Raw genomic sequence first — 27965 nt, 5'->3', positions numbered from 1 at the left:
GATCTCTGAAATCTCATAGCTTTTGCTGGTACTGTAATATGCAACTTAAAATTTGCATAAAAAAATGCAGCAGAAAAAAATGTAATGTGTGAAGATAGCCTTAAAGGGAACCTTTCAAGGCCACTTCTGCAATTAATGGCATGGCTATATAAGTCATAGAATAACAATAAAAATTATATCTGCCTTGTAATATTCCTCTGTGCCAGCGCTTGGAAATTAAGCTTTGAAGCCACATGCAAATTAGCCTGAAAGTGCATTGGGGGCGTGTCTAACACTGAGTGCATGGACACGCCCTTAATACAATTCTGGGTTTATTTGCATGAGTTTACAATGTTTGATTTACTCATCTGTACATTTTGGATCAAGCTAAATTTTTCAATTTTTCATCTTGCATTACAACATTTGTAAGGTGGGATGTGCAGACGAGGGGCTGGCAACCTGGGCAGACGCAGACCTCACTGCAGTCACTGAAGGGTCTATGGAGATGGTTTCATCTTCAGCTCATGTCTATACAGAATCTCAGGATGAAATATATTGTAGAAGAGGTAAAAAAAAAATGTATTCCGAAAACAACAACAAAAAAATCTTAACTCATTCCCAGGAACAGATGCAAATAATTCCCATAAAACAAGATGAGCAGTGAGAACCATTGTGTACAGAATCACTCCGATTTTACTCCACAATCATAAAAGGCAAAGTAAATCTAAAATTCTTATATGCTCAGCCGCAGAAAGTACAACGCTCTACATTGTGCATGTTTATCAAATTCTAATAAGTCATTTTTTTCACTGTCAAAAATGATCCAGCTCTCATGTGATTTTAGTATTTGTCCACATTTGAAGCCTATTTTCCATAACAATTAGTCTACAAACAATGCTGCATCATTTTATTAATACATTATATACTACTTTCTCACTATTCTGGTAGTGCAGTCACTGTGTACATACATTACATTACTGATCCCGAGTTCCATCCTGTATTATACTCCAGAGCTGCACTCACTATTCTGCTGGTGCAGTCACTGTGTACATACATTACATTACTGATCCCGAGTTCCATCCTGTATTATACTCCAGAGCTGCACTCACTGTTCTGCTGGTGTAGTCACTGTGTACATACATTACATTACTGATCCTGAGTTACATCCTGTATTATACTCCAGAGCTGCACTCACTATTCTGCTGGTGCAGTCACTGTGTACATACATTACATTACTGATCCTGTACTGATCCTGAGTTACATCCTGAATTATACTCCAGAGCTGCACTCACTATTCTGCTGGTGCAGTCACTGTGTACATACATTACATTACTGATCCTGAGTTACCTCCTGTATTATACTCCAGAGTTGCGCTCACTATTCTGCTGGTGCAGTCACTGTGTACATCCATTACATTACTGATCCTGAGTTACATCCTGTATTATACTCCAGAGCTGCACTCACTGTTCTGCTGGTGTAGTCACTGTGTACATACATTACATTACTGATCCTGAGTTACATCCTGTATTATACTCCAGAGCTGCACTCACTATTCTGCTGGTGCAGTCACTGTGTACATACATTACATTACTGATCCTGAGTTACCTCCTGTATTATACTCCAGAGCTGCGCTCACTATTCTGCTGGTGCAGTCACTGTGTACATACATTACATTACTGATCCTGAGTTACATCCTGTATTATACCCCAGAGCTGCACTCACTATTCTGCTGGTGCAGTCACTGTGTACATACATTACATTACTGATCCTGAGTTACATCCTGTATTATACCCCAGAGCTGCGCTCACTATTCTGCTGGTGCAGTCACTGTGTACATACATTACATTACTGATCCTGAGTTACCTCCTGTATTATTCACCAGAGCGGCACTCACTATTCTGCTGGTGCAGTCACTGTGTACATACATTACATTACTGATCCTGAGTTACATCCTGTATTATACTCCAGAGCTGCACTCACTATTCACTGATAGGTTTAGAAAGGGACATTGAGTTTGGTCTCTGCAGTAAATAACGCTCACACAAGGCAATAAGCACAAATAAACTGTAATATATTTCTAGTCTGATGCATCAAAAAGAATAATAGTAAAGCAATTAAATAAAAGAAAATGTTGCTTTAGTGGTAGATTGTCACTCCAAAATGAGCAGTAAACCACTTATACCATCATATAGGGGATTTAGATCCTATAAAAATGATGCGAGGGGTCCTCGGTGCACCCTTGGTGTAGCCAAATTCTCAGTACACCATTCTGCTCCCTTATTTGTAATCCTCTGCACCTCCGCTTATGTTGATTGACAGTGCTCGCTTTGGAGTGCTGCCTAAATTGAATCCTCAGCCATGCGCGCACCAACACTGCAGGAGCTGAGAGCACACACAGTGTCAGTGTGTGCAGGAGCTTCTCATCCCCTTCTCCTGTCTGCAGCCGCCTCTTTCTGCACTCAAGAGCACACAGTGTCGGGTGGCCAATGTTGACACGAGGTGGATGAGAGTGCGCCCACACTGACACTGCAGGAGCTGAGAGCACACACATTATGACAGATCCTACTGTGTGATCCTGTGTGCAGTGAGCGACCACTGCAGTCTGACACTGTGTGTGCTATTGGCCCCTGCAGTGTCAGTGTGTGCAGAGCTGAGGATTCAGTTCAGGCAGCACTACATACCGAGCACTGTCAATCAAAACAAGGGGAGGGGGTGAAGGATTGCAATTGATGGGGCGTAATGATGCACGGAGTCATGGATACACCAAGGACCACTCATTTACTTATGTAATAAAACAGTTTACTTTGAGTTTTAGGGCTGACAGACTCCCTTTAAGGGATAACACAAGTGAAAGTGCCATTTATGGAGCAAAAACCTCAAAGTCCTTATAGATCGAGCCCCATAAAGATGAGTAAAAGCAACTGGGAGTCAAAAAATAGTGCAAACAGAAAAGGTAGGATTTAGCTGGTCCAGTGTCCTATATGCCCTGGGTGAACAATGGTATACACTGTTTCCTCCATGACTGATGCCTAAGACGTAAGCCCTTCTTTATGGACACAACAGGGTACAAGGAGTTGCACTTTTTTCTGTGCTGAAACTAAAGTTACTATTTGTTCCAATGGTTACAAATAGACTTCACCCGGTCTCTGGTACGGCTTGCACGTAGGATGGTGACACCATTACTTCATTGACAACTTCTTAATTGATTGGCACAAAAAGTTGTCCAGGGAATATGTAAAGTCCTTCAGGTGCAGATCCTACTTTACTCTCTTCTTGGGAGTCTGTCGACTCTTGGCACTTTACGATTTGACCTTGGTACTCTTTTTAGCACTTTACGAGCGTTCAGGACAGCTTTTTACCTGGTGTTGGCCATAGCCACTACCAACCACCTAGTACAATTGAAGAAAATATAAAGCAGACATATTCGACTTGTGTTGGAGACCGTTGGGTAGAGGAAGTCTTCTCCAATCATCTATAGATTATTTCTAAAAAAGTTATTATTTTTCATCATGTTGCACATGACCTCATCTCTATCGAACATTATAGAAGTCAGTGGCAATGATTAGTCCTTATCGATTATTGGCTTCATCGATGACTTGACATAAAATCTCAGGGTTCATCCTCGTACTGTTTCTCGGTGGCTGTGCCAAAATCTTCTAAAACAGATTGTAGATACTCGAATGTTGGCCTGTCCTCTGGCTTTTCTTGCCAGCATTTTAACATGATGTCATACAGTTCTGCTGAGCAATTTTCCGGGCAGGGCATGCGATAGCCTTCATCTAGGAGTTGGATAACTTCAGGGTTCGTCATACCTGAAAGAGGTATACACATCTTTATCATCAATTCCAACATTTTGGAAGCTTTATGTTCATAAAACAAGTTGTGCACACGGCGGTATTGCAGATCTTTGATTTACAAATTCATAAAAAGTTGAGCATGGACAGTTCTGACCTTAGTGGTGGCCGAGCATGTCATCCAACCCTACCACTAATGGCCTTCATCTGAAACTCGCAGCTACATTGTTTCATTATATCACTATATGTATGGAACTATTATTTGGACAGTATTATTTGAACACTTTATGGTGGTTACATGGGCATGGTGTGGCACTATAACATACGTGGGGGCATTGTGGTACTAATTAGATATTGTCAGACATCATAAGGATCTAACAATTGTCCTGAGCATGGACTGTCCAGCTTAATGACCTACCCCAAATCCTTCTAGAAATGTCCCCAATCCCATCTAGAAATGCCCCAAACAGGATGGGACTGCCCAATTTTGAGCTTGTTTTACATAAACTTCAACCTTTCTGTCCAGGACATCCCAGAATTTGCATAGATTGTTTACAAAAATGAGAACAGTCCTGAAAAATGTGCACCTGCTTGGCGCCATATGCCTCTGACTTACTGCATAGGTTTTTCCCTCACATATTCTGTACATGGGCCAATAGATGTCATACTCCAATTAATGATATTGGGAGATGAGTGAATTGATTCATCATGAATCAAATCCATTAGAAATTTTCTGAAAAATTTTGATCTGAGAACCCAAATTTTTCAGGATTCGTTGCACACAATTCCAGTGAAATGGTGTCCTACCAGCCACTTTTTTGCTGTGTTCTTCATAAGGTGAGGAAGAGTTGCAAAATATAATAAATGATTATACTCGACTGTTTCAGGTCCACCCTTTGCCAGTCTTGCTCCCCGCCCTGTCCTCCACTCGCTTTGGATCTTTGGCCTTCTTGTCTTCGGTCTTCCACTTTTCTCATCTTCTGACACTGATTCGGCCTCACAATGTGGTCATGTCGGGCTCATTGCACATCAAGTCTTGTATTTTGTCCAGTGTGACCATGTCATGGGGCTTAGTCAGTGTCAGAAGATCCTGGACAGAAGACTGAGGTCTAGAAGCCGCAAAGTGAGAGGAGGACAGGGTGGGGAACTTCGACAGAAGACAGGTAAGTAGCGGATCTTGGACCGGTTGAGTATAATCATTTATTACTTTTAATCCCTTCCAGGCCCTCTGCTTACTATGCTTTGGGGTCTCTAGAGATCGAATCTGTCAACAACAAGGATATTTGCACTCCCAATGTTTGATGGAAGATGAGGTGACAGATTTGTGAGTTCCAAAAAGTTACATAGCAATTTCTTAAACATTTTATCAAGACTATAGAGTGGATTACCTGGGTATGGAATTCGACCATATGTCACAATTTCGGTGAGAAGGATCCCAAAGGACCACATGTCTGACTTAATGGTGAAGACTCCGAAGTTGATGGATTCTGGGGCTGTCCATTTGATGGGAAATTTTGTACCTTTAATTGGAAATGAAATACATTTTACAAGATCATATTTTGGTGCTGAACGAAGATTTGTGGTAATGCTTGAAGATATCTTGGAGTGGTCTCCCAGTTAGCACTCCTCTCTTGGGTCACACAGTTTCCGTAGCTCTCATTGTGGTGGACAAGATCTGTCCTCGCATTGAATTTCTTATGGTACAGCCACCTCAGGAGAAATGTAAGGTTAGATGCCACTTTCACAGGAAAAAAAGAACTGATCATCTGAGGTTTCAGAATCCAGACCTGCTGAGATGAGCTGACCTTCAGGCCGGCATTGTTTTAGAAAAAAAATTGTCTTAGAGGCAATCAAATGCACAAAAAAATTAGAACAATATCCCAGCTCATCCTCCTTCACCCCCCAGACTGTTTAACTTCTTGACTAGGCCAGTTTTTTCAATTCTGACCAGTATCACTTTATGTGGTAATAACTCTGGAACGCTTCAACATATCCCCGTAATTATGAGGTTGTTTTTTCGTGACACATTGTACTTCATATATTATTGGTGAATTTTGGTCGATATGATTTGCGTTTATTTATGAAAATATCAAAAATGTTACTTTTTTTTTTTTTAATTTAGCAATTTTCAAACTTTGAATTTTTATGACTTAAACTAGATAATTATACCACACTAAATAGTTAATAAATAACATTTCTCACATGTCTACTTCACATTAGCATCATTTTTTAAACATTTTTTTTTTTTTGGTAGGAAGTTAGAAGGGTTAAAAGTTTGTGAGCAATTTCTGATTTTTCCAACAACATATCCTGTTTGAAGTGATATTGAGGGGCCAATGTGACAGAAAATACCCAAAAGTAACAAAATTACAGCCATTAGAGTTCTCAAAACCACATTCAAGAAGTTTAATAATCCTTTAGGGGCTTCACAGGAATTAAAGCAATGTGGAAGGAAAGAATTAGAATTTTACTTTTTCCCACAAAAATATTACTTTAGCCCCAACTTTTGCATTTTAGAAGGGTAACAGGAGATAATGGACCATAGAATTTTTTGCACTTTCTCCTGAGTACATCAATACCCCATATGTGGTGGGAAACTACTGTTTGTGTGCACGACAGGGCTAAGAAGGGAAGGAGCACCATTCGACTTTTGGAGCGCAAGATTAGCTGGAATAGATAGCTGATGCTAAGTCACGTTTGCAAAACCTCTGATGCGCCTAAACAGTGGAAACCCCCCACAATTGACCCCATTTTGGAAACTGCACCTCTCAAGAAAATAGAGGTGTGATGAGCACCATGAACCTACAGGTGCTTCACAGAATTTTAAAACATTGAGCTGTGAAAATAAAAAAATCACATTTTCCCACAAAAATGTTGCTTTAGCATCAAATTGATCATTTTCGTAAGGGTAACAGGAGAAGATGGACTATACAATTCGCTGTGCAATTTCTCCTGATGGAATACTACTGTTTAGGTGCATGGTAGGGATCTGAAAGGAAGGAGCACCATTCGACTTTTGGAGTGCAAAATTGACTGGAATAGATAGCGGACACCATGTTGCATTTGCAGAGCCTCTGATGTGCCTAAACAGTGGAAACCCCTCACATGTGATCCCATTTTGGATACTAAACCCCTCATGGAACTTATCTAGAGGTGGGGTGAGCACCTTGAACCCATATGGGAAGGCTTGGGAGGGAAGGAGCGCTATTTGACTCTCGGAGAACAAATTATCGTAGAATAGTTTGCAGACTCAATGTACAGAACCCCCAAGTGCCAGAAGAGCAGAATATCCCCCTCAAGTGACCCCATTTTGGAAATTATACCCCCTTGGGAATTTATCTACAGGTGTAGTGATGATTTTGACTCCATGCATGTTTTCCAGAAACAAGCAGCAGTGAATGTTGCTGAGTGAAAATTGCAAATCTGAGAGTGTAGTGCCTGTACATTGTAGTGCCCAGTATGTTGTAGTGCCCAGTATGTTGTAGTGCCCAGTACATTGTACCATCTCATGCTTCTGGAGACATGGACCCCATAAATTAAGCAGGCTCTTATTGCAAAATGCAAAACGTTGCTAACTGCGGTTTAGGCACACTGGGGATCAGAAGGGAGGGGCCATTTGGATTTGGGAGAGTAAAATTAGCTGGATTTCTTTTCTGGGGGTGAGGAGCCATAGCACTTTTGCAGAGCCTTTGTGCTACAAGTAACGTGAAAGACCCAATATTTCCATTAACAGATGACGGACATGAGTGGGGATTTGCTTTTTTGTGGATTGGGAACATTTTACATAACATTTGGTATGACATTTATCCTGCGCTCTACGCTGAGCACTTGCATCGAGGTTTCCATCTAAATCCCCGAATGACGTGATTCAAATGAAACCCCCAAGGGATCCATGCAGTATAAGTGATTAGGCGACTTTATTCTTCGGGTCGGTGCAATTAGAGTAATGCCAGATTCTTATAGTTTTTTTATGATTGGCAGCTGTCACACACTAAAAGACGCTTTTTATTGTTTTTGCATCGCCATATTTTGAGTGCTATAATTTTTCCATATTTCTGCTGAAAGAGTCATATAAGGACTTGTTTGTTGCGGGATGAGTTGATGTTTTTATTGGAACCATTTTCGGGCACATGAAATTTTTTGATCGCTTTGATGGGACTTTAACTTTCATTACTCTGATGGCTGTTATAATTCATTGCAATTCATCAGCACTGCAATGCTTTAAACCTGTTAGTATTACAGAGACAGAAGCCTCATAGACCATGGTATTAGCATAGTCTAAGCAGACCTCCGACGCAGGCAGACCCGGAGGTGTAACTAAGTCCTTTACAGTCCCTTTAGGCTACGTTCCCATTTTGAGCTTTTTAGTGAGTTTTTGATGTTGCAGATTTTCCGCACCATTTCTGCAGCCATTCAGTAACATAGGTTACTTGCATTTTTTTAAAAATACGCAGCATCAAAAACTCACCCAAGACTCACCGTGGGAAAGTAGAAGGTTTTTAGGATCCGGCATTGATTGTCTAACTTTAAAGGGAACCTGTCTCCTGATTCATGTTGCACAAACCGCGGGCAGCATGATTCAGATCCTGGCTGCACGATTGCCATCAGGTAGTAGGAAGATTCAGCCGGGGACTATAACTGGAAAAGGGACTAGTCCGGCAACTCCTCCTGCTATGGGAGCAACCAGCCAATCACGTCCAGCAGTACTGGGAAGATCCAGCCGGGGACGTCACTGGACTAGTGGTCCCTGGCCGGATACTGAAACTATATTTTTTCTGAAACATTTCAGAGAAAAATATACCTCCCTGCAATCATGCATCCAAAGCTCTGATTCATGGTGCCCAAAGTTTCGGCAGCATAAATCAGATGTCAGGTTCTGTTTTAGCCTATCTTCATTTTGTGGTCCTATCCCTTTGACCCTTATGATCAGAAGTATTTTGTAAAGCAATGACCATGTGTATATGGCTGCGTCTGCTACTGCAGTTGAGACCAGATTTGCAGTACCAAAAACAGTTGCTTAAACAGCAAGTATAAAGAAAACTTGCCACCTGTCTTGAGTTGACCTCTTTGACTCCCGGAAGAGTTGTTACATTTCCCTGGGCACTGTCCAAACCTCCTTAGATAGAGCACCACCATCAAAATGTGCATTTGTTTTGGCAGGAAAATAAGATGTGAAGAGAGTGTGGCTGGTCGGCACATGATGAGATTTGTGAGCACATTATATAATGATACTACTCAAGTATCGAGTGTTATTGAGCCCAGTGGTTGAAAGCAAGAAGTGATCGTCAGCCATCATTGACTATATGAAATGTGAACTGCATTACTGCCATATGGAATATGCTTATTCAACTGAGCTAGCTGGTGCACAAATTGGCCATTTCGTGTGTGCCCACCAGTCACAACAAGGATAACTTTCTTTGATGAGACCCTAGATCTAATATTTATCAGACATGCCAAAAACCTACAAATTTAAAAAGCACTTATAAAAAACAGCCTTAGACTCTTAGACTGATGGGAGGACATCATTGACTATATGAAATGTGAACTGTATTACTAAAATATGGAATATGCTTATCAAACTGAGCTACTTAGTGCACAAATTGGCCATTCCGCGTGTGCCCACCAGCCACAACAAGGATAACTTTCTTTGATGAAACCCTAGACCTAATATTTATCAGACATGCCTCTTCTAGGCCAAAAACCTACAAATTAAAGAGCACTTCTAAAAAATATCCTTAGACTGATGGGAGGACAAAAATCAAAGACTGACTGGCACCTGCTAACAGAATGAAGCAAGTGTGAACAGGTGCAAGCTGATATGACTGCAGTATGTATATACCATTGAGTGGAGCAGCAGCCATTGTATGCACTAAGATAGATGCAAACGTAGAATACATGAAATGAAACTTTCTGATATGATTTCAAACATAGTGTGTGATCTCTCCACCTTTTCCATGTTCCAGAGAAGCAAATGTAGCGCTGTGCTTCATGATTTTAGTGTTTCTGCTGCTCCACACATGTGAAAGTAGAACTGATCATCAAACTGCTAGTATCACTATGACGGGGCGAGTCTACGACTTCTGCTTTCACCGACGTAAACCCAAACCTAAGAAACACCATCAGGACGATCTGTTTTCCGATATAGGTTGAAAGAAGAGGATCTGACACTTATATAATGCACCCTGATCCTTTCAGTGGATGTTTGAGACTCAAGAGCTTACAATCTAAAGGAGAAGTGGAACGATGGACAGCTACTGAGTGGTGATTATATTCCATTACAATCTGTTGCTCAAGTTCTTAAATAGGTAAAATTGCAAAGTGCTTGTGAAAACGAGTAACTTTGCAATTTGCCTCTTTTTAAAAAATACTCTCCGTTATCAAAAACGAAAAGATTTGGAATTCTATAGTTTACCATTCATTGCCCAGGGTGCCGGCCTCCTGTATAATCTGAGAGTGGCCATTACCTGGACAAAAGAGGGCACACCGCTTGCAGGCTCCATGCTTTAGATCATATATGTCAAACTCTGGCCCACAGGGTGGTTTTATTTGGCCCGCATCACCAGAACCACCACCCCTATGTCAGGCCATTATTTTGTATGGAGGACTATGTGGGGCTCATTATTCAGTATGGAGGACTATGTGAGGCTCATTATTCTGTATGGAGGACTATGTGGGGCTCATTATACTGTATGGAGGACTATGTGGGGCCATTATACTGTATGGAGGACTATGTGGGGCCATTATTCTGTATGGAGGACTATGTGGGGCCATTATACTGTATGGAGGACTATGTTGGGCCATTATTCTGTATGGAGGACTATGTGGGGCCCATTATTCTGTATGGAGGACTATGTGGGGCCATTATACTGTATGGGGGACTATGTGGGGCCCATTATTCAGTATGGAGGACTATGTGGGGCCATTATTCTGTATGGAGGACTATGTGGGACCCATTATTCAGTATGGAGGACTATGTTGGACCATTATACTGTATGGAGGACTATTTGTGGCCACTATTTTGTATGGCGAACTATGTGGGGCTCATTATAGTGTATGGAGCACTATGTGGGGCCATTAACTGTATGGAGGACTATTTGGAGCCCATTATTCTGTATGCAGGACTATGTGGGGCCCATTATTCTGTATAGAGGACTATGTGGGGCCTATTATTCTGTATAGAGGACTACGTGGGGCCCATTATACTGTATGGAGGACTATGTGGGGCTCATTATTCTGTATAGAGGACTATGGGGGCCCATTATACTGTATGGAGGGCTTTGTGGGGCCCATTATTCTGTATGGAGGACTATGGGGGCCCATTATACTGTATGGAGGGCTATGTGGGGCCCATTATTCTGTATGGAAGACTATGTGGGGCCCATTATTCTGTATGGAGCACTATGTGGGGCCATTATACTGTATGGAGGACTATGTGGGGCCCATTATACTGTATGGAGGATTATTTGGGGCCACTATTTTGTATGGCGAACTATGTGGGGCTCATTATAGTGTATGGAGGACTATGTGGGGCCCATTATTCTGTATAAGAGGACTATGTGAGGCCATTATACTGTATGGAGGGCTATGTGGGGCCATTATTCTGTATGGCGAACTATGTGGGACCCATTATACTGTATGAAGCACTATGTGGGGCTCATTATACTGCATGGAGGACTATGTGGGGCCCATTATACTGTATGGAGGACTATGTGGGGCCCATTATACTGTATTGAGGACTATGTGGAGCCCATTATTCTGTATGGATGACTATGTGAGGCCCATTATTCTGTATGGAGGACTATGTGGGGCCCATTATTCTGTATGGAGGACTATGTGGGGCCATTATTCTATATGGAGGACTATGTGGGGCTCATTATAGTGTATGGAGGACTATGTGGGGCCATTATTCTGTATGAAGGACTTTGTGGGGCGCATTATACTGTATATTGGTTGGCCTGCAACTTTGTCTAAGTTTTTCATTTTGGGCCTCTGCGTGTTTGAGTTTGACATCCCTGATTTAAATCTTGCAAGTGCTGCTCTGATGCTGGTCGAATTGCCAGATCCAGCCATTTTCGGTATCCCTGTGCCTTTTACATGCTGCAAAGGCAAAATAGCCTCTCTTAGCACCCTGGAAGAGTACTCAGTTCAGTGTTACACACCTGACCCAGGTCTGGGCTTTTCTCTCTACACCCCGGTCCGCCAAACTTTTTGTGGTCCATGTCTTGCTTTGTAAGAAGCCAAGCGTGCTCCCATGTGTTGAACTTACAAAGCCTATATAAGGCCTCCCAAGACTCACACCTGGGTCTTGGCATTAAAACTTTTTAGTAGACTTTTAGTTTGCGCACAGTTTCTGCCCACAGTCTCCAGGACATTTCCTTTCTGCCTGTGGCTTCCAGTCACTGAATTACCTTTCTGCAGCTTTTAGTACCACTGCTAACTGTCTAAAGTTTCCATGAACATTGAGTTACATTAAGAAGATTTGAAAGGTCTCTGTACTTTCGGACAACTTGATCTCATTGATAATGTGTTAAATAAAAAGTCTGTAAATTACTTAATTAAAAATTATCTTGCGTCACCCTGAAAAATTGCTTCAAGGTGTTTGCCACTAGATGGCACCTTTCATTCTAAATTGCTATTTACTGTTTGGTGTCAATATACAGAGAGACAGGGGAGACACATTACTGAAAATTGGTTGGTCTTTGTCTCTACTTCTACAGGAAGTAGGATGTGACATTCTACAGGAAATGTGGGTGTGACTCTTTCTTTCTACAGGAAGTGGTGGGGCGGGTCCATATAGGAAATGGGGGTGTGACTTTGTCTTTCTACAGGAAGTGGTGGAGTGGGACTATATAAGAAATGGGGGTGTGACTTTGTCTTTCTACAGGAAGTGGTGGAGCACGTCTATATAGGAAATGGGGGTGTGACTTTGTCTTTCTACAGGAAGTGGTGGAGCACGTCTATATAGGAAATGGGGGTGTGACTTTGTCTTTCTACAGGAAGTGGTGGAGCACGTCTATATAGGAAATGGGGGTGTGACTTTGTCTTTCTACAGGAAGTGGTGGGGCGGGTATTTGTTTCTCCACAGAAAGTAGGGGACAGGTCTTTATCTCACTTTATCTCACTACAGCAGACTCCTTGGCCCCTGTCAAACAGTGCGGGCTGGCGGTAGTGACCAGATCAATGGGTCAGAATGAGTAGGGCAGACAAGGTACAAAATCAGCAAGCAAAAGAATGGTCAGACAACAAGGCGACAACAGAACAAAAGACTGGAGCTAAAACCAAAGGATTCAACCAGGAAAGAAGGAACTATAACTGGCAGCTAGTAGAGTTTGGTGATGTCCTATTGGCCGAGGCAGGGAGCTGATTACTCCTGCTGGACAGCACACAATCATATTGCCAGACTGGACGGCACAACAGGTCCCAGCCATTCTAGTTTCTATGGCTGAACAGAGCTTGCAACTCCTAGAGCTTCTGGTCCCGACGTCTCCCCCATCACCAGGGCCGCTAGCAGAATAAATACAGCAGCGCCTGTTGATAGGAGCAGACGTCGCAGGAGCAGGTCCTGGAGGTGATGTGACAGTTACAGAGCATGAGAAACCGGGCAACACCTGTTCGTCTGTTACTCACCCTCTTTAGCTATGTATTCAGTATCAATGATTCGTGCCAGTCCAAAATCTCCTATTTTGCAGCACAGGATGTCCGACACCAGGACGTTGGCGGCTCTCAGATCTCTGTGGATGTAATTCTTCTTTTCAATGTACGCCATGCCCTCTGCCACCTGAAATCGGAGCAATATGATCACTATTAATTGGCTTATTGAGGAATGTTGGTGATGTATCCTGATCACAGCTTTACTATGGCATCTAGCAAAAACATGTTACCAGTCTAAAAATCAACAGTGGGTCATCTTGTCATTACTACTGTTGAGGGAGGGCACCAAGGTCCCTTCACGGTTGACCAAGTGAGTGTCAAATTATTATGTTGATTGCGCAATCCAACAGAAAACCAAACGGAGGCAGTGCTCTGTATAGGAGGATTCAGAGAATCTCTAACCCTGTTTATTTCTACTTAGCATTTTATATTGTTTTGAGTTTATCAATGGCCAATCACCTACAGCCATATTACAGGCTTGAACCAATGTTAGTACAATTATTACGGAAATACACATATGGTCATATTATCGTTAGTTCGGTGCATGGTGGAAATTTACAAGGTTATACACATCCCGGCTCAGACCAGTTAGATAACAGGAGCAGAGTGTCTCACATAATGTTCTTGTGAGAAAAGGTTAGTGTGGGAAAGTTGCATGAGAAAAGAAGGAAAGAATGTATGTTATGCAAGGAGTATAATAACACGATTTTAAAGCAAGCAGACAAAATGGAGTTGCTATACCATGAGTATCAATATGTCCTTTACACTTGGATAGCATAAATATCAATATGTCCTTTACACTACTACCAGTGCATGAAGTAGGCTCAGGAGTCATGCTCGCTTCTCGCTCCATACAGGGCACGTACTGGCTGTGTTATACAGCCAGCACCTGACTCCAACAGCAGCAACCGGAGATAGGTCCAACTGCTATTGTTTAACTCCCAATACCATTGTTAATCTCTAAAAACAGCAATTAAGTGGCAGTATCCTGTTGGGGTGTCCATTTGCAATGCGATCGTGGGTTGCCATGATATTCAGGGGCCCTGGCGTCAGCATGGTGCTCCTGTGAAGCCCAGCCACAGGATAGACTTCATAGGAGATTTTTTTTTTAATTTGACCCCTCCATAGTTTGACCACTTGTACTATATACTGCAATACTTTGGTATATAGTTAAAATAAAAGTTTTACAAAATGTAAACAATTCATAATTTTAATAATAAGAATAAAACAGTAAAAAAAATGTATATTTAATATTGATAAGTAAGTAAAATTCCAATCTATCAAAATAAAAATATATCTAACCCATAAGATAGATGGAGTAAAACACCTTGCCACACCTCCCCAAAAAATACACTAAAAAGTGAAAAATTTCCATTAAAAACTACAGCTTGACAGGCAAAAATCATGAACAGCTCCAAAGACTATACTAAGTACGAGTGAAAAACACAGATGGCACTCGTACGTGAAAAACTAGAGTCTGAATGAGGCCTAATACATTGTAATATTGGCAGCACCTAATAGGTGTGCTAAGGTTCTGGAGGTCATTTTTAGTTCGGCCTCCATAATAAGCTATCAGCACCTAGCGATTGCGTCACGGAAAGCCCGGTGACAGAGGAAGCCCTCTCCTTCTGTCTAACCACTTAGAATCTGCAGTCAGCATTTGATGTGGTATCTAAAGGTGTGAGGTTTTTTATTTGCGGAGTTTTTGGAGAAGTAATTCTACAAAACAACAAGGAGTTCAAAAAACGTTTTGACTTTAAGAGTTGGAGATTTTTCATTACCCTGCAGGGTAAAGACAATCCTATTAATGTGAATGAAGATATACTGCAAAGACTTTGCTGTGGACTTTGTCTGTGTCTTTATTACATTTGATTATGGGGTTAGTAATGGGGGTGTCTTATAGACGCCTCTCCATTACTAACCCCTCGGTTTGATGTCAACTGCCAATACAAAGCTGACATCAACCCCACTACTATTACTTCACTTTCCACCGCACCAGGGCAAGTGGGAAGAGCGGAGGCTAAGCGGCAGATTTGGCGCATCTTATTGATGCGCCATTTCTGAGGAAGCTGAGGGCTGATGTTCTTAGTCTGGGAGGGGGCCAATATCCAGGCTATTAATATGAGCCCTCAGCTGTCTGTTTAGCCTTTGCTGGTTAGTAATTATAGGGGGACCTTGCATAATTAATTTTTCTGGGGTCCCCCATATACTAACCAATGAAAGGTAAGCAAACAACTGTGAGCTGTTATTAATAGCCTTGGAACCTTTAGGGCTATTGGCCCCTTTCCCAGATTATTAACATCAGCCCCCAACGGTCGGCTTTCCCTCTGCTGTTTATGAAAATTGCGGGGAATCCCATGCCGTTTTTTTTTTTTTTATATTTATTCATTAAAAAAACACACAAATCACTAATTATATAGCACACAGATAGAAATACGTCAATTATGTTCCTTTATCTTTGAACATCTTTAATACCTAACACTCTTTTTTATTTCTATTCTTCATTTCATTCCATACGTGTCACACTGACAGCACACGGATACAGACAGTACACAGACACACGGATGTCACATGGATCACACTGGTACTGGTTTTTCCTGTACAGGAATCACCAGGACGTGTGAAGGAGGCCTTACGTCTGCAAACTACAGACTGTTGTTCTTATAATGAGGTTTAGAAAAGCAGTGCAACATCGAGGAGTCTCATGAGTCTCATGAAGGCTGGGAGTCTCATGAGGACCTAAATGTTCAGTTGTAGACCCTCAGATAATGGCAGTCACCACTGTCACGCTCGGCAGATAGTCACCGTTATCGGGAGGATGTTTTTTTGTGCGACAATGTGGCCACAAAAACAGTTTTAGACGAGACTTTTCGTGATGTTTTTGACTTCTGTGGTCGTCTGCTCAGTAGACCATGATGGACAGAAGGTCTCATAACAAAGACCTGCTGGGGGGCTCCCGAGGGTTCATCACAGAGCACATGATAATGACTATGTAACAGAAATGCACATGACCCGGCTGCTAATCAGCGGCCATCAGAAGCTTCAGCGAAGAGAAGGAGATCTGTATCAGTCGCAAGATGAACTTGTGGCTTTTGGTATGTTTGAGAAGTTTCTGTAAAAAAGCTTAGACTGAAATTTTGACGTGGTGCAGTGGAAAATAAAACGAGTGTCATCTTCCTGACGCTGATCATGATGTGACCGCGAGCTAAAATTACACCCGGACTGTCTAAAATTAACCACATGAAATGCAGTTTTTTTTTTATCATCTTGTTATATTAGTTCTTTACAGCGTAAATCCAACATTTAAGATGTTAATTGCCGAGTTTTAAAAGTCAGATTTTTTTATTTTTAGAATCAGCGCCACAGTCTGGTATTGTAATGTTCATTTCAGGCTAAGCTGCAATACCAGGTGTAACCTGTCAACGAGGGTGGCGCTTTCTTTTCTATTCTGGGAAACCTCTTTAAGACACTTTTAGTTGTCTCTTATTACAGAGTATTTGCTCATGATGAGACAAGTAATCACTTTTAATCACAGAGACCCCCCACTGATGTCTACGATAGGGGAGCTGATGTGTTGCGGAGCAGTGTGCCATATGGTTTCTGGTGACTTCACTTGAAGACTTCCATGTTTTTAAGTGAAGCCGAATGTGCAGCCAATAAAATCAGGAGAAGTAGAAGGAGCATGACGCTTATTATCTCCTTAGTTTTCAGTTCTAAAAATAGGAGGTGGGTGTCTTTTCAAAATGCATATTTTCTCTCTAACGAGTGATCAGGTTCTTGCTATTTTCATAGGATCTATCAGCAGCTCTGTCTGAGCCAATAAAAAGTCTCTCTCTGGCTGTTCTTTCTCCCCTCTCACAGCATACACTCTCATAGTGAGAAATACTGCAGCTACATCTCCCTCCTCTCCCCTCCCACCCTGCATACCTATTACTGTGTTACTGTAGATGGATTTTTAGGGGCTGAGGAGGTTACTGAACATTTTCAAAGTGCGTACAGACAGGGAAAGGTAATGTATAGGCTGAAGGAAACTGAAGAGGATGGTACATTCATTAATTCACAGATACTACTAATTTATACTGTATAATACACCATACACTTACCATTAAAGACAATGATTGGTTTAACAAAATCCAACGTGACTGACTTCTATGCATGATTGCATAATATATTTATACAGCAGCATAAAAAGGACCTGTCACTTGCTAATAATATGGTAATTTTTCTACCTGGTGTAAATGCCGCTGTTTTCCTGAATCCTGCAATATTTTCCTTTTCTTCCTGCTCCTCTCCGTTCCTGACATATGGCCTCTTCTTCCCTGTATAGAAATCTAGTCTTTGTATTCAAGTGGGCGTGGCACTCAGAGAAGAGTTGAGGATTACACCTAGTTGGCTAATTAAGCTAGATTTACATACAATCAAAACCGGGCCACATCTGAGGAACGAAGAGACGCAGGAACAAGAGAAAAACCTCGCCGGATTCAGGAGAACAGCGGCATTTACACCAGGGGAAAAAAAACTTACATATTTATGAGAGGTAACAGGTCCTCTTTTAATCAAAATCATTTAGTCAAAATCAGCCATTTGGGCACTTTCCTATAAAATGTCAGTTAATGTAATGTGCATTGTAAGTTTAGACATCAGATAGATAGTTATAATCAGTATCTTGTTACACGCAGAGTAATACAGTCATGGGTTCTGTCCCCGTTACGTACCTGTGCCGCCATGTCTACCAGTTTGGAAAAGCGTAGCTTTGATCCTTCCGCCGTCTTCAAAAAATCCACTAAACTTCCTAAAACGATAGCATGATTTGTACATTATTATATCATTTTCATTTCAGCATTTTGGGGTCCATAGCAGCCCGATGACCATCCTCTGTGGTATGTGTGCAACCTATGGGACCCTAATCCCTATAGTCTTAGCAAAACCTATAAAAAAAATATGAGTTCTCGTATGTGACGCGCCCCCTGGGCCAGTGTTGTTGGGGATACCCGGAGCCGGATCAGATGGGGGTTGTAGTCGCCGAGTGGCTGTGACCCGGTCCGTGCCCAGGGTGTCAAGCTCAGTGTGTGGCAGTCCTTATGATGTTACTAGATGTTCTTTTGTGTCGACTACGCCACCCGTTGATTTGCGGTCAATACGGCCGCCGCTGCAGCAGAGTCCACTGAGGCTGATGATGTGAGTGCAGCTTAGGTAGTATAACCCCCAACGGGAGGGGTATAGCCTCAGGGGGTCAGCCGTGGAGGATGGTGGTTGTGAAGGTGCAGCAAGGAGACTCAGAGGCATAAAATGCAGTTCCAGGGTTTTACTTACTGGTGTTGCTCGGGTCACTGTGTACAGCAGTGACCACCCAAGCCGTGCTGCGTCCACCAGGTCCTGGACTCGGTCAACTCCCAGGCAACTCCGGAGTGTGGTCCTGAGCTCCTTTCTGTCTCTCCCTTCTTCTGGCCGTTCCCACCAGGGATCCACCTAAGTCCGGCTCCCTCGGGCCTCTTGTTGGTCAAGCCTCCTCTGGGCTCCCTGACCCTATTCTTGGTCTGCCTTCCGGGTGGATTTAGTGGGTTATCGTGGCAGATCCTGCCCACGACCTCCGGTTCCTGGCTAAGGTGTGCTGTAGCCTCTGCCAGCTTGGGATCCGGTACCCTGTTGCCGACCCTTCACCCTATTAGCTCTCTTATGGGCTCTTGGGGTCCCCTCTGCGCCTCTGGGTCTCTCTCTCTTCTCCTCTGCTCTGCTTCTCAGGCTCTCAGACAGACTGTCTGACTGGCTCACAGGCTCTGACTGACTGACTGACCCTGATCTAAGATGGTTCCCACCTTAAATACTCCCTCTATGTGTGAGCTCAGGTGACCAGCACCCAATGAGCTCCTAGCTTTACCCAGGCTGCTCCCCCTATCTGCCCCTACACTACTGGGATGTTCCACCCCCCTCCCACTCCAGCCAGGAACAGACACTGTCGTACCTGCACATTTCTCTAGTGGGAGTACCATCGGTCTGTTCCTCGGAAATGGGATGTGTGTAGTGCATGCAGCCTACTAGCTCAGTTCCACACTCCATCCTTACCCGGGAGTGGAATATCACACCTCTGGGTTGAGGTGCAATACCCCTGTAGCAGCCGAATCCTCAGGGTGCTACATATGGACTATTGGACATATATATATGAAAGGTCAAACATTAGACGTTTCCCTGTTCTGAACCGTCCTCAACTGACCCGTGTATATAAATACATATATAAGACTTCTATTTGTCATAGACCTATCAGTAAAAACATTAAAACCCCTTGACCAATATTGTGTAGGACGCCTCAGGCTCTGGTTCATCGAGATATGGACTCCACCAGTTCTCTGGAAGTGTCCTGTGATATCTGGCACAAGACATTAGCAGCAGATCCTTTCAGCCGTCTAACTTTCTCAGTTCGGTCTCCATGGATCAGACTTGCTTTTCCAGTACAGGTGACCGATCGGATTGAGATCCATGGAGTCTGGAGACAAGTCACCACCTCAAACTCTTTATCATGTTCCTCAAACCATTCCTGACTGACCGTTATTTTGGTGTAAGAAGCGTTTCCATTAGGGAATCCCGCTGACATGAAAGGAGGCATTTGGTACATGGTATCTACATGAATGTCAGGAGTGGACCCAAGGTTTTCAAGAAGGACATTACCCCATCACACAATGGTTGACCTCTTTCCATAATGCATCACATTTGTCATCTCTTCTCCAGGTAAGTGACACACCCGGCCATCCACTTGATGGAAAATGCGATTTATCAGACCAATTTTTCCTCTTTCATTGCTTCATTGTCCAGCTCTGATGGTCACTTGTCCATTGTAGACATTTTTGGTGGTGGACAAGGGATTCTCTCTACTGTCGCTTTTCTGTGGGATCAGAACTACCTTTCATTCTCCACCTGCATCAATAAGCCTGGGGCGTCCATGATTCTGTCTCGAGTTCACCGGTTGTGCTTCCTTGGGTACTAATCTCTCCATACTGGTGACATTTTATGGTTGTTGTAGTTTGCGTAGTGCACACAGCGTAATCACCACTAAGGTCATAGTAAAGCACTGGAATTTTCTACTATTTACTTATCATTGGGAGGTTTCTGCTGGTGCCCCCCACTAATCTTCAGAATAAAGGGGCTACAGCAGTAATTATCGGATTAGCCAACACTTTTTTTTATTCTAGATATAAGCCCACTGGGACTAGAAAATAAAAAATACCATATACTCACCTACTAGCCCCCCGCTGTTTCTCTGCATTGCTGCCCCTGTCCCAACTGGTTCTCCTGGCTTCATCTTCTGTCAGGGGTCCAAACCATAAAAAACAGCAAGCAGACTGTCTTTAACTACTCAAATGGCACCAAGTGGGTACAGGCACTAATTGGCAGAAGCGATCATGTGAAGTCCCCCATTGGTTAAGAATCGAAGTAGATTGGGGATATGGGAATCGGTACTGAGGAACAGCAGGGGTCCGGTAGATGAGTATGTGTTTTTTTTGCTTTTTTTTTTCCTGTTCCTTTATCGACAAAAATTCTCAAGGCCAGTATGTATCATATACCCTCACCATAGTATGCCATAACACTGAATGAGGGGAATACACCTTTAAGATAATAACCAAGTGACAGAAACATTTAAAACTAGATACTATGGGAGAATTTATCAAGACTCATGTTTCAGATGAATGTTTTGTACTCAATGGTGGTAGACCACACCCCTTTTGCTAAACTCCACCCACCTTTTTAGAAACATTCGCAATAAGTCACAAAATTTGGGCCAAATACCACTTATGGTAAGTTATGTGGTTCTTTGATGTCAAAAAACTGTTGTAGAAAGGATGATAAATCCCCCCCCCCACTCTTCGGTATTACTTTGTGGCACTTACCTTTACTCATATATTCTGTTACAATGTATATGGGCTCTTTGGTGACCACAGCGAATAACTGCACTAGCTTGTTATGTCGGAGCGTTTTCATTAAGTTTGCTTCTTCCAGAAAAGCCAGGGGTGACATGCTGCCCTCCTTCAGTGTCTTTATGGCCACTGTTACATTGTTGTTGTAAAAACCTGAGATTATATGAAGAAAAGATGAAACGTCATCGTCTGTGACCATTTATACCGGCGGTGTCCAATCTATGGTTCTCGATGAAAAACTACAACTCCTTGTAGTGAAGTTCTGCCCCAGTTGAGAAGGTTCAAGCTGATGATCACTGCCCTATTGGCCAATTACATAGAGCAAGATGACCCTCGTCAATGTGATATAACATAGAGGCAATGCCAAAGTTCATATACCAACCATGGTCAAAACATGTTATCTTGGTGACCAAGGCGTGTGGTTTTTATAACACACCCCCTTCACCACCACTGTGTACTTTAAATCGGGGTTGAAAGCCACATCTCCTGTTAAAACCTGAAAGAGTTGGTGGGACACAAAGTCTGGAGAGCAAAGGATAGTTCCTAAAGCCTCGAATGCAAGGCTGCTGTGTATTGCAAGCGTCTGATATTACTCAGGTGCTAGAAACCATAGCATTCTATTTCAAATACATACTTTCCAATTTCTTCTACCTTAGGACTCTTAGGGAACTTAGGATATGTTTTATAAATCCATACATTAGTGCCATCAGCTGTCTACTCACCTTAGATGTGGAAACCAACACCATTGACATTTAGATAACACCAAAAACATTAACCACCACTTCCTTAGCAAAACCCCAAGTCATCTGCCAGACAGAGACGCAAAAAATACATTAAATAGGTGTTGAAAGCCACATCTACTGATAAAATCTGGACTGGTTGGTGGGAAAACAAAGTCTGAAGAGCAAGGGATAATTCCTAAAGCCTCAAATACAAAGCTGCAATGAATTACAAGCTTCTGATGTTACTCAAGTGCTAGAAACCATAGAATTTTATTTCAAATGCATACTTTCCAATTTTTTCCACCTTAGGACTCTTAGGAAACTTAGGATATATTTTATAAATCCATGCAATAGTGCCATTAGCTGCCTACTCTCCTTACTCGTGCAACAAACCCAATTCACATTTACAGAAGACCAAGAAGACTTAGCACCACCTCCTTAGCAAAACCCCAAGTCTAGAAAATACCATCAATTCTTACATTTGTTTTCTATTTTGATTGATTTTCAGTTTTAATTGAATATGGAATGTTTAAGTAACATGGATGTGATGGGGGTGCACATAATTTTGACGTGGACATGGATTTTTTAAAAACGCATACACACCCATCCACACTTCTCCAAATTGTCCGGCTCCAAGTTTCTTCACCAGTCTAACAGACTCACGCGGGATTTCCCAGATGTCAACCTCCCACTTGCTCCTGATTATTGCTGGACAGGGCTTCTCGAGTTTGCGGCACAAACCATCTGCCCTAGCTGCAAACGTCACAGGAGGAAAAACCGTCAGAGGTTCAGGGTATGGTCACACGCTGGATCTTCAATCCGGATTTTATCCGAAGTGTATTACAATTTCAGCAAAGTGGACGACATTTTACTAAACCTCCTCAATCCCACGCTGTATAAAAAAAATTGACACCAATCTGGGGGGAAATAGAACTTAGATGCAAATTTATGCAAACAATGTAATTCATGTGGATTTTACCATTGATTCATTGTGGATTGACTGGAAAATCTGCGGTGGACTTTCACTGCTCTAGTAAAGTCCCAGGTGGATGTACCCTTTGCAGTCTCAAGTAATAATCTCTAGGGATCTGACCACCCGACTGCACAGGAAACAGTTTTCTTCTCTGCAGACTTTATCTCGAATGTTCAGTTGTCTCTGAGCTAGTAGGTAAACACAAGCTACTATGGTGTCTCCTATACACAGCACATACAGACACAGGGGATCCCAGCTCTCTTGTCTATATATAGTTATATACAGTATAGTTATATATAGTAGCCACAGCAGCATGGAGGATATTATACAGCAGCATGGAGGAGATTATACAGCAGCATGGGGGATATTATACAGCAGCATGGGGGATATTATACAGCAGCATGGGGGATATTATACAGCAGCATGGGGGATATTATACAGCAGCATGGGGGATATTATACAGCAGCATGGGGGATATTATACAGCAGCATGGGGGATATTATACAGCAGCATGGGGGATATTATACAGCAGCATGGAGGATATTATACAGCAGCATGGAGGATATTATACAGCAGCATGGAGGATATTATACAGCAGCATGGGGGATGTTATACAGCAGCATGGGGGATATTATACAGCAGCATGGGGGATATTATACAGCAGCATGGAGGAGATTATACAGCAGCATGGAGGATATAATACAGCAGCATGGAGGAGATTATACAGCAGCATGGAGGAGATTATACAGCAGCATGGGGGATATTATACAGCAGCATGGAGGAGATTATACAGCAGCATGGAGGAGATTATACAGCAGCATGGAGGATATTATACAGCAGCATGGAGGAGATTATACAGCAGCATGGGGGACATTATACAGCAGCATGGAGGATATTATACAGCAGCATGGAGGATATTATACAGCAGCATGGGGGATATTATACAGCAGCATGGAGGAGATTATACAGCAGCATGGGGGATATTATACAGCAGCATGGGGGACATTATACAGCAGCATGGGGGACATTATACAGCAGCATGGAGGATATTATACAGCAGCATGGGGGATATAATACAGCAGCATGGGGGATATTATACAGCAGCATGGAGGATATTATACAGCAGCATGGGAGATATTATACAGCAGCATGGAGGAGATTATACAGCAGCATGGGGGACATTATACAGCAGCATGGGGGACATTATACAGCAGCATGGGGGACATTATACAGCAGCATGGAGGATATTATACAGCAGCATGGGGGATATAATAAAGCAGCATGGGGGATATTATACAGCAGCATGGAGGATATTATACAGCAGCATGGGAGATATTATACAGCAGCATGGAGGAGAATATACAGCAGCATGGAGGATATTATACAGCAGCATGGGGGAGATTATACAGCAGCATGGAGGATATTATACAGCAGCATGGGGGACATTATACAGCAGCATGGGAGATATTATACAGCAGCATGGAGGATATTATACAGCAGCATGGAGGAGATTATACAGCAGCATGGAGGATATTATACAGCAGCATGGGGGATATTATACAGCAGCATGGAGGATATTATACAGCAGCATGGAGGATATTATACAGCAGCATGGAGGAGATTATACAGCAGCATGGAGGATATTATACAGCAGCATGGGGGATATTATACAGCAGCATGGGGGATATTATACAGCAGCATGGGAGATATTATACAGCAGCATGGAGGATATTATACAGCAGCATGGAGGATATTATACAGCAGCATGGAGGAGATTATACAGCAGCATGGAGGATATTATACAGCAGCATGGGAGATATTATACAGCAGCATGGGAGATATTATACAGCAGCATGGAGGATATTATACAGCAGCATGGGGGATATTATACAGCAGCATGGGGGATGTTATACAGCAGCATGGGGGATGTTATACAGCAGCATGGGGGATATTATACAGCCGCATGGGGGATATTATACAGCAGCATGGAGGATATTATACAGCAGCATGGAGGATATTATACAGCAGCATGGGAGATATTATACAGCAGCATGGAGGATATTATACAGCAGCATGGAGGAGATTATACAGCAGCATGGAGGATATTATACAGCAGCATGGGGGATATTATACAGCAGCATGGAGGATGTTATACAGCAGCATGGGAGATATTGTACAGCAGCATGGAGGATATTATACAGCAGCATGGAGGATATTATACAGCAGCATGGGAGATATTATACAGCAGCATGGGAGATATTATACAGCAGCATGGGGGATATTATACAGCAGCATGGAGGATATTATACAGCAGCATGGAGGATATTATACAGCAGCATGGGGGATATTATACAGCAGCATGGGAGATATTATACAGCAGCATGGAGGAGATTATACAGCAGCATGGAGGATATTATACAGCAGCATGGGGGATGTTATACAGCAGCATGGGGGATGTTATACAGCAGCATGGGGGATGTTATACAGCAGCATGGGGGATATTATACAGCTGCATGGGGGATATTATACAGCAGCATGGGGGACATTATACAGCAGCATGGGGGATATTATACAGCAGCATGGGGGACATTATACAGCAGCATGGGGGACATTATACAGCAGCATGGGGGATATTATACAGCAGCATGGAGGATATAATACAGCAGCATGGAGGATATTATACAGCAGCATGGGGGATATTATACAGCAGCATGGGAGATATTATACAGCAGCATGGGGGATATTATACAGCAGCATGGGGGATGTTATACAGCAGCATGGGGGATGTTATACAGCAGCATGGGGGATATTATACAGCAGCATGGGGGATATTATACAGCAGCATGGGGGATGTTATACAGCAGCATGGGGGATGTTATACAGCAGCATGGGAGATATTATACAGCAGCATGGAGGATATTATACAGCAGCATGGGGGATGTTATACAGCAGCATGGAGGATGTTATACAGCAGCATGGGGGATGTTATACAGCAGCATGGAGGATATTATACAGCAGCATGGGAGATATTATACAGCAGCATGGAGGATATTATACAGCAGCATGGGGGATGTTATACAGCAGCATGGAGGATATTATACAGCAGCATGGGAGATATTATACAGCAGCATGGGGGATATTATACAGCAGCATGGAGGATATTATACAGCAGCATGGAGGATATTATACAGCAGCATGGGGGATATTATACAGCAGCATGGGGGATATTATACAGCAGCATGGGGGATGTTATACAGCAGCATGGAGGATATTATACAGCAGCATGGGAGATATTATACAGCAGCATGGGGGATATTATACAGCAGCATGGAGGATATTATACAGCAGCATGGAGGATATTATACAGCAGCATGGGGGATGTTATACAGCAGCATGGGGGATATTATACAGCTGCATGGGGGATATTATACAGCAGCATGGGGGACATTATACAGCAGCATGGGGGATATTATACAGCAGCATGGGGGACATTATACAGCAGCATGGGGGACATTATACAGCAGCATGGGGGATATTATACAGCAGCATGGAGGATATAATACAGCAGCATGGAGGATATTATACAGCAGCATGGGGGATATTATACAGCAGCATGGGAGATATTATACAGCAGCATGGGGGATATTATACAGCAGCATGGGGGATGTTATACAGCAGCATGGGGGATGTTATACAGCAGCATGGGGGATGTTATACAGCAGCATGGGGGATGTTATACAGCAGCATGGGGGATATTATACAGCAGCATGGGGGATATTATACAGCAGCATGGGGGATGTTATACAGCAGCATGGGGGATGTTATACAGCAGCATGGGGGATATTATACAGCAGCATGGGAGATATTATACAGCAGCATGGAGGATGTTATACAGCAGCATGGGGGATGTTATACAGCAGCATGGAGGATATTATACAGCAGCATGGGGGATGTTATACAGCAGCATGGAGGATATTATACAGCAGCATGGGAGATATTATACAGCAGCATGGAGGATATTATACAGCAGCATGGGGGATGTTATACAGCAGCATGGAGGATATTATACAGCAGCATGGGAGATATTATACAGCAGCATGGGGGATATTATACAGCAGCATGGAGGATATTATACAGCAGCATGGAGGATATTATACAGCAGCATGGGGGATATTATACAGCAGCATGGGAGATATTATACAGCAGCATGGGGGATATTATACAGCAGCATGGGGGATATTATACAGCAGCATGGGGGATATTATACAGCAGCATGGGAGATATTATACAGCAGCATGGGAGATATTATACAGCAGCATGGAGGATATTATACAGCAGCATGGGGGATATTATACAGCAGCATGGGGGATATTATATAGCAGCATGGAGGATATTATACAGCAGCATGGAGGATATTATACAGCAGCATGGGGGATATTATACAGCAGCATGGGGGATATTATACAGCAGCATGGGGGATATTATACAGCAGCATGGGGGATATTATACAGCAGCATGGGGGATATTATACAGCAGCATGGGGGATATTATACAGCAGCATGGGGGATATTATACAGCAGCATGGAGGATATTATACAGCAGCATGGGGGATATTATACAGCAGCATGGGGGATATTATACAGCAGCATGGAGGAGATTATACAGCAGCATGGAGGATATAATACAGCAGCATGGAGGAGATTATACAGCAGCATGGAGGAGATTATACAGCAGCATGGGGGATATTATACAGCAGCATGGAGGAGATTATACAGCAGCATGGAGGAGATTATACAGCAGCATGGAGGATATTATACAGCAGCATGGAGGAGATTATACAGCAGCATGGGGGACATTATACAGCAGCATGGAGGATATAATACAGCAGCATGGGGGATATTATACAGCAGCATGGGAGATATTATACAGCAGCATGGAG

The 27965-nt window shown here is 42.8% G+C and overlaps 1 protein-coding gene across 1 annotated transcript in view; it reads right to left on the bottom strand.

Annotated features, from left to right (window-relative positions):
- Positions 1-1698: 1698 nt before the first annotated feature.
- The window catches only part of BLK (BLK proto-oncogene, Src family tyrosine kinase), a 147897-nt gene continuing 121630 nt past the window's right edge, over positions 1699-27965 (bottom strand). The window contains exons 8-13 of the mRNA XM_073673898.1: positions 22657-22806; positions 21305-21484; positions 18140-18216; positions 13401-13551; positions 5162-5293; positions 1699-3791 (exon numbers count right to left, since the gene is read on the bottom strand). Of these exons, the coding sequence (XP_073529999.1) occupies positions 3589-3791; positions 5162-5293; positions 13401-13551; positions 18140-18216; positions 21305-21484; positions 22657-22806 (893 nt within the window). The 3' untranslated portion in view covers positions 1699-3588. The remainder of the gene's footprint in view (positions 3792-5161; positions 5294-13400; positions 13552-18139; positions 18217-21304; positions 21485-22656; positions 22807-27965) is intronic.

The sequence above is a fragment of the Phyllobates terribilis genome, unplaced genomic scaffold (assembly GCF_046119375.1).
Source record: "Phyllobates terribilis strain yellow unplaced genomic scaffold, ASM4611937v1 Scaffold_3__8_contigs__length_932513732, whole genome shotgun sequence".
NCBI lineage: Eukaryota > Metazoa > Chordata > Amphibia > Anura > Dendrobatidae > Phyllobates > Phyllobates terribilis.
This window is presented reverse-complemented; position numbering and strand designations above follow the sequence as displayed.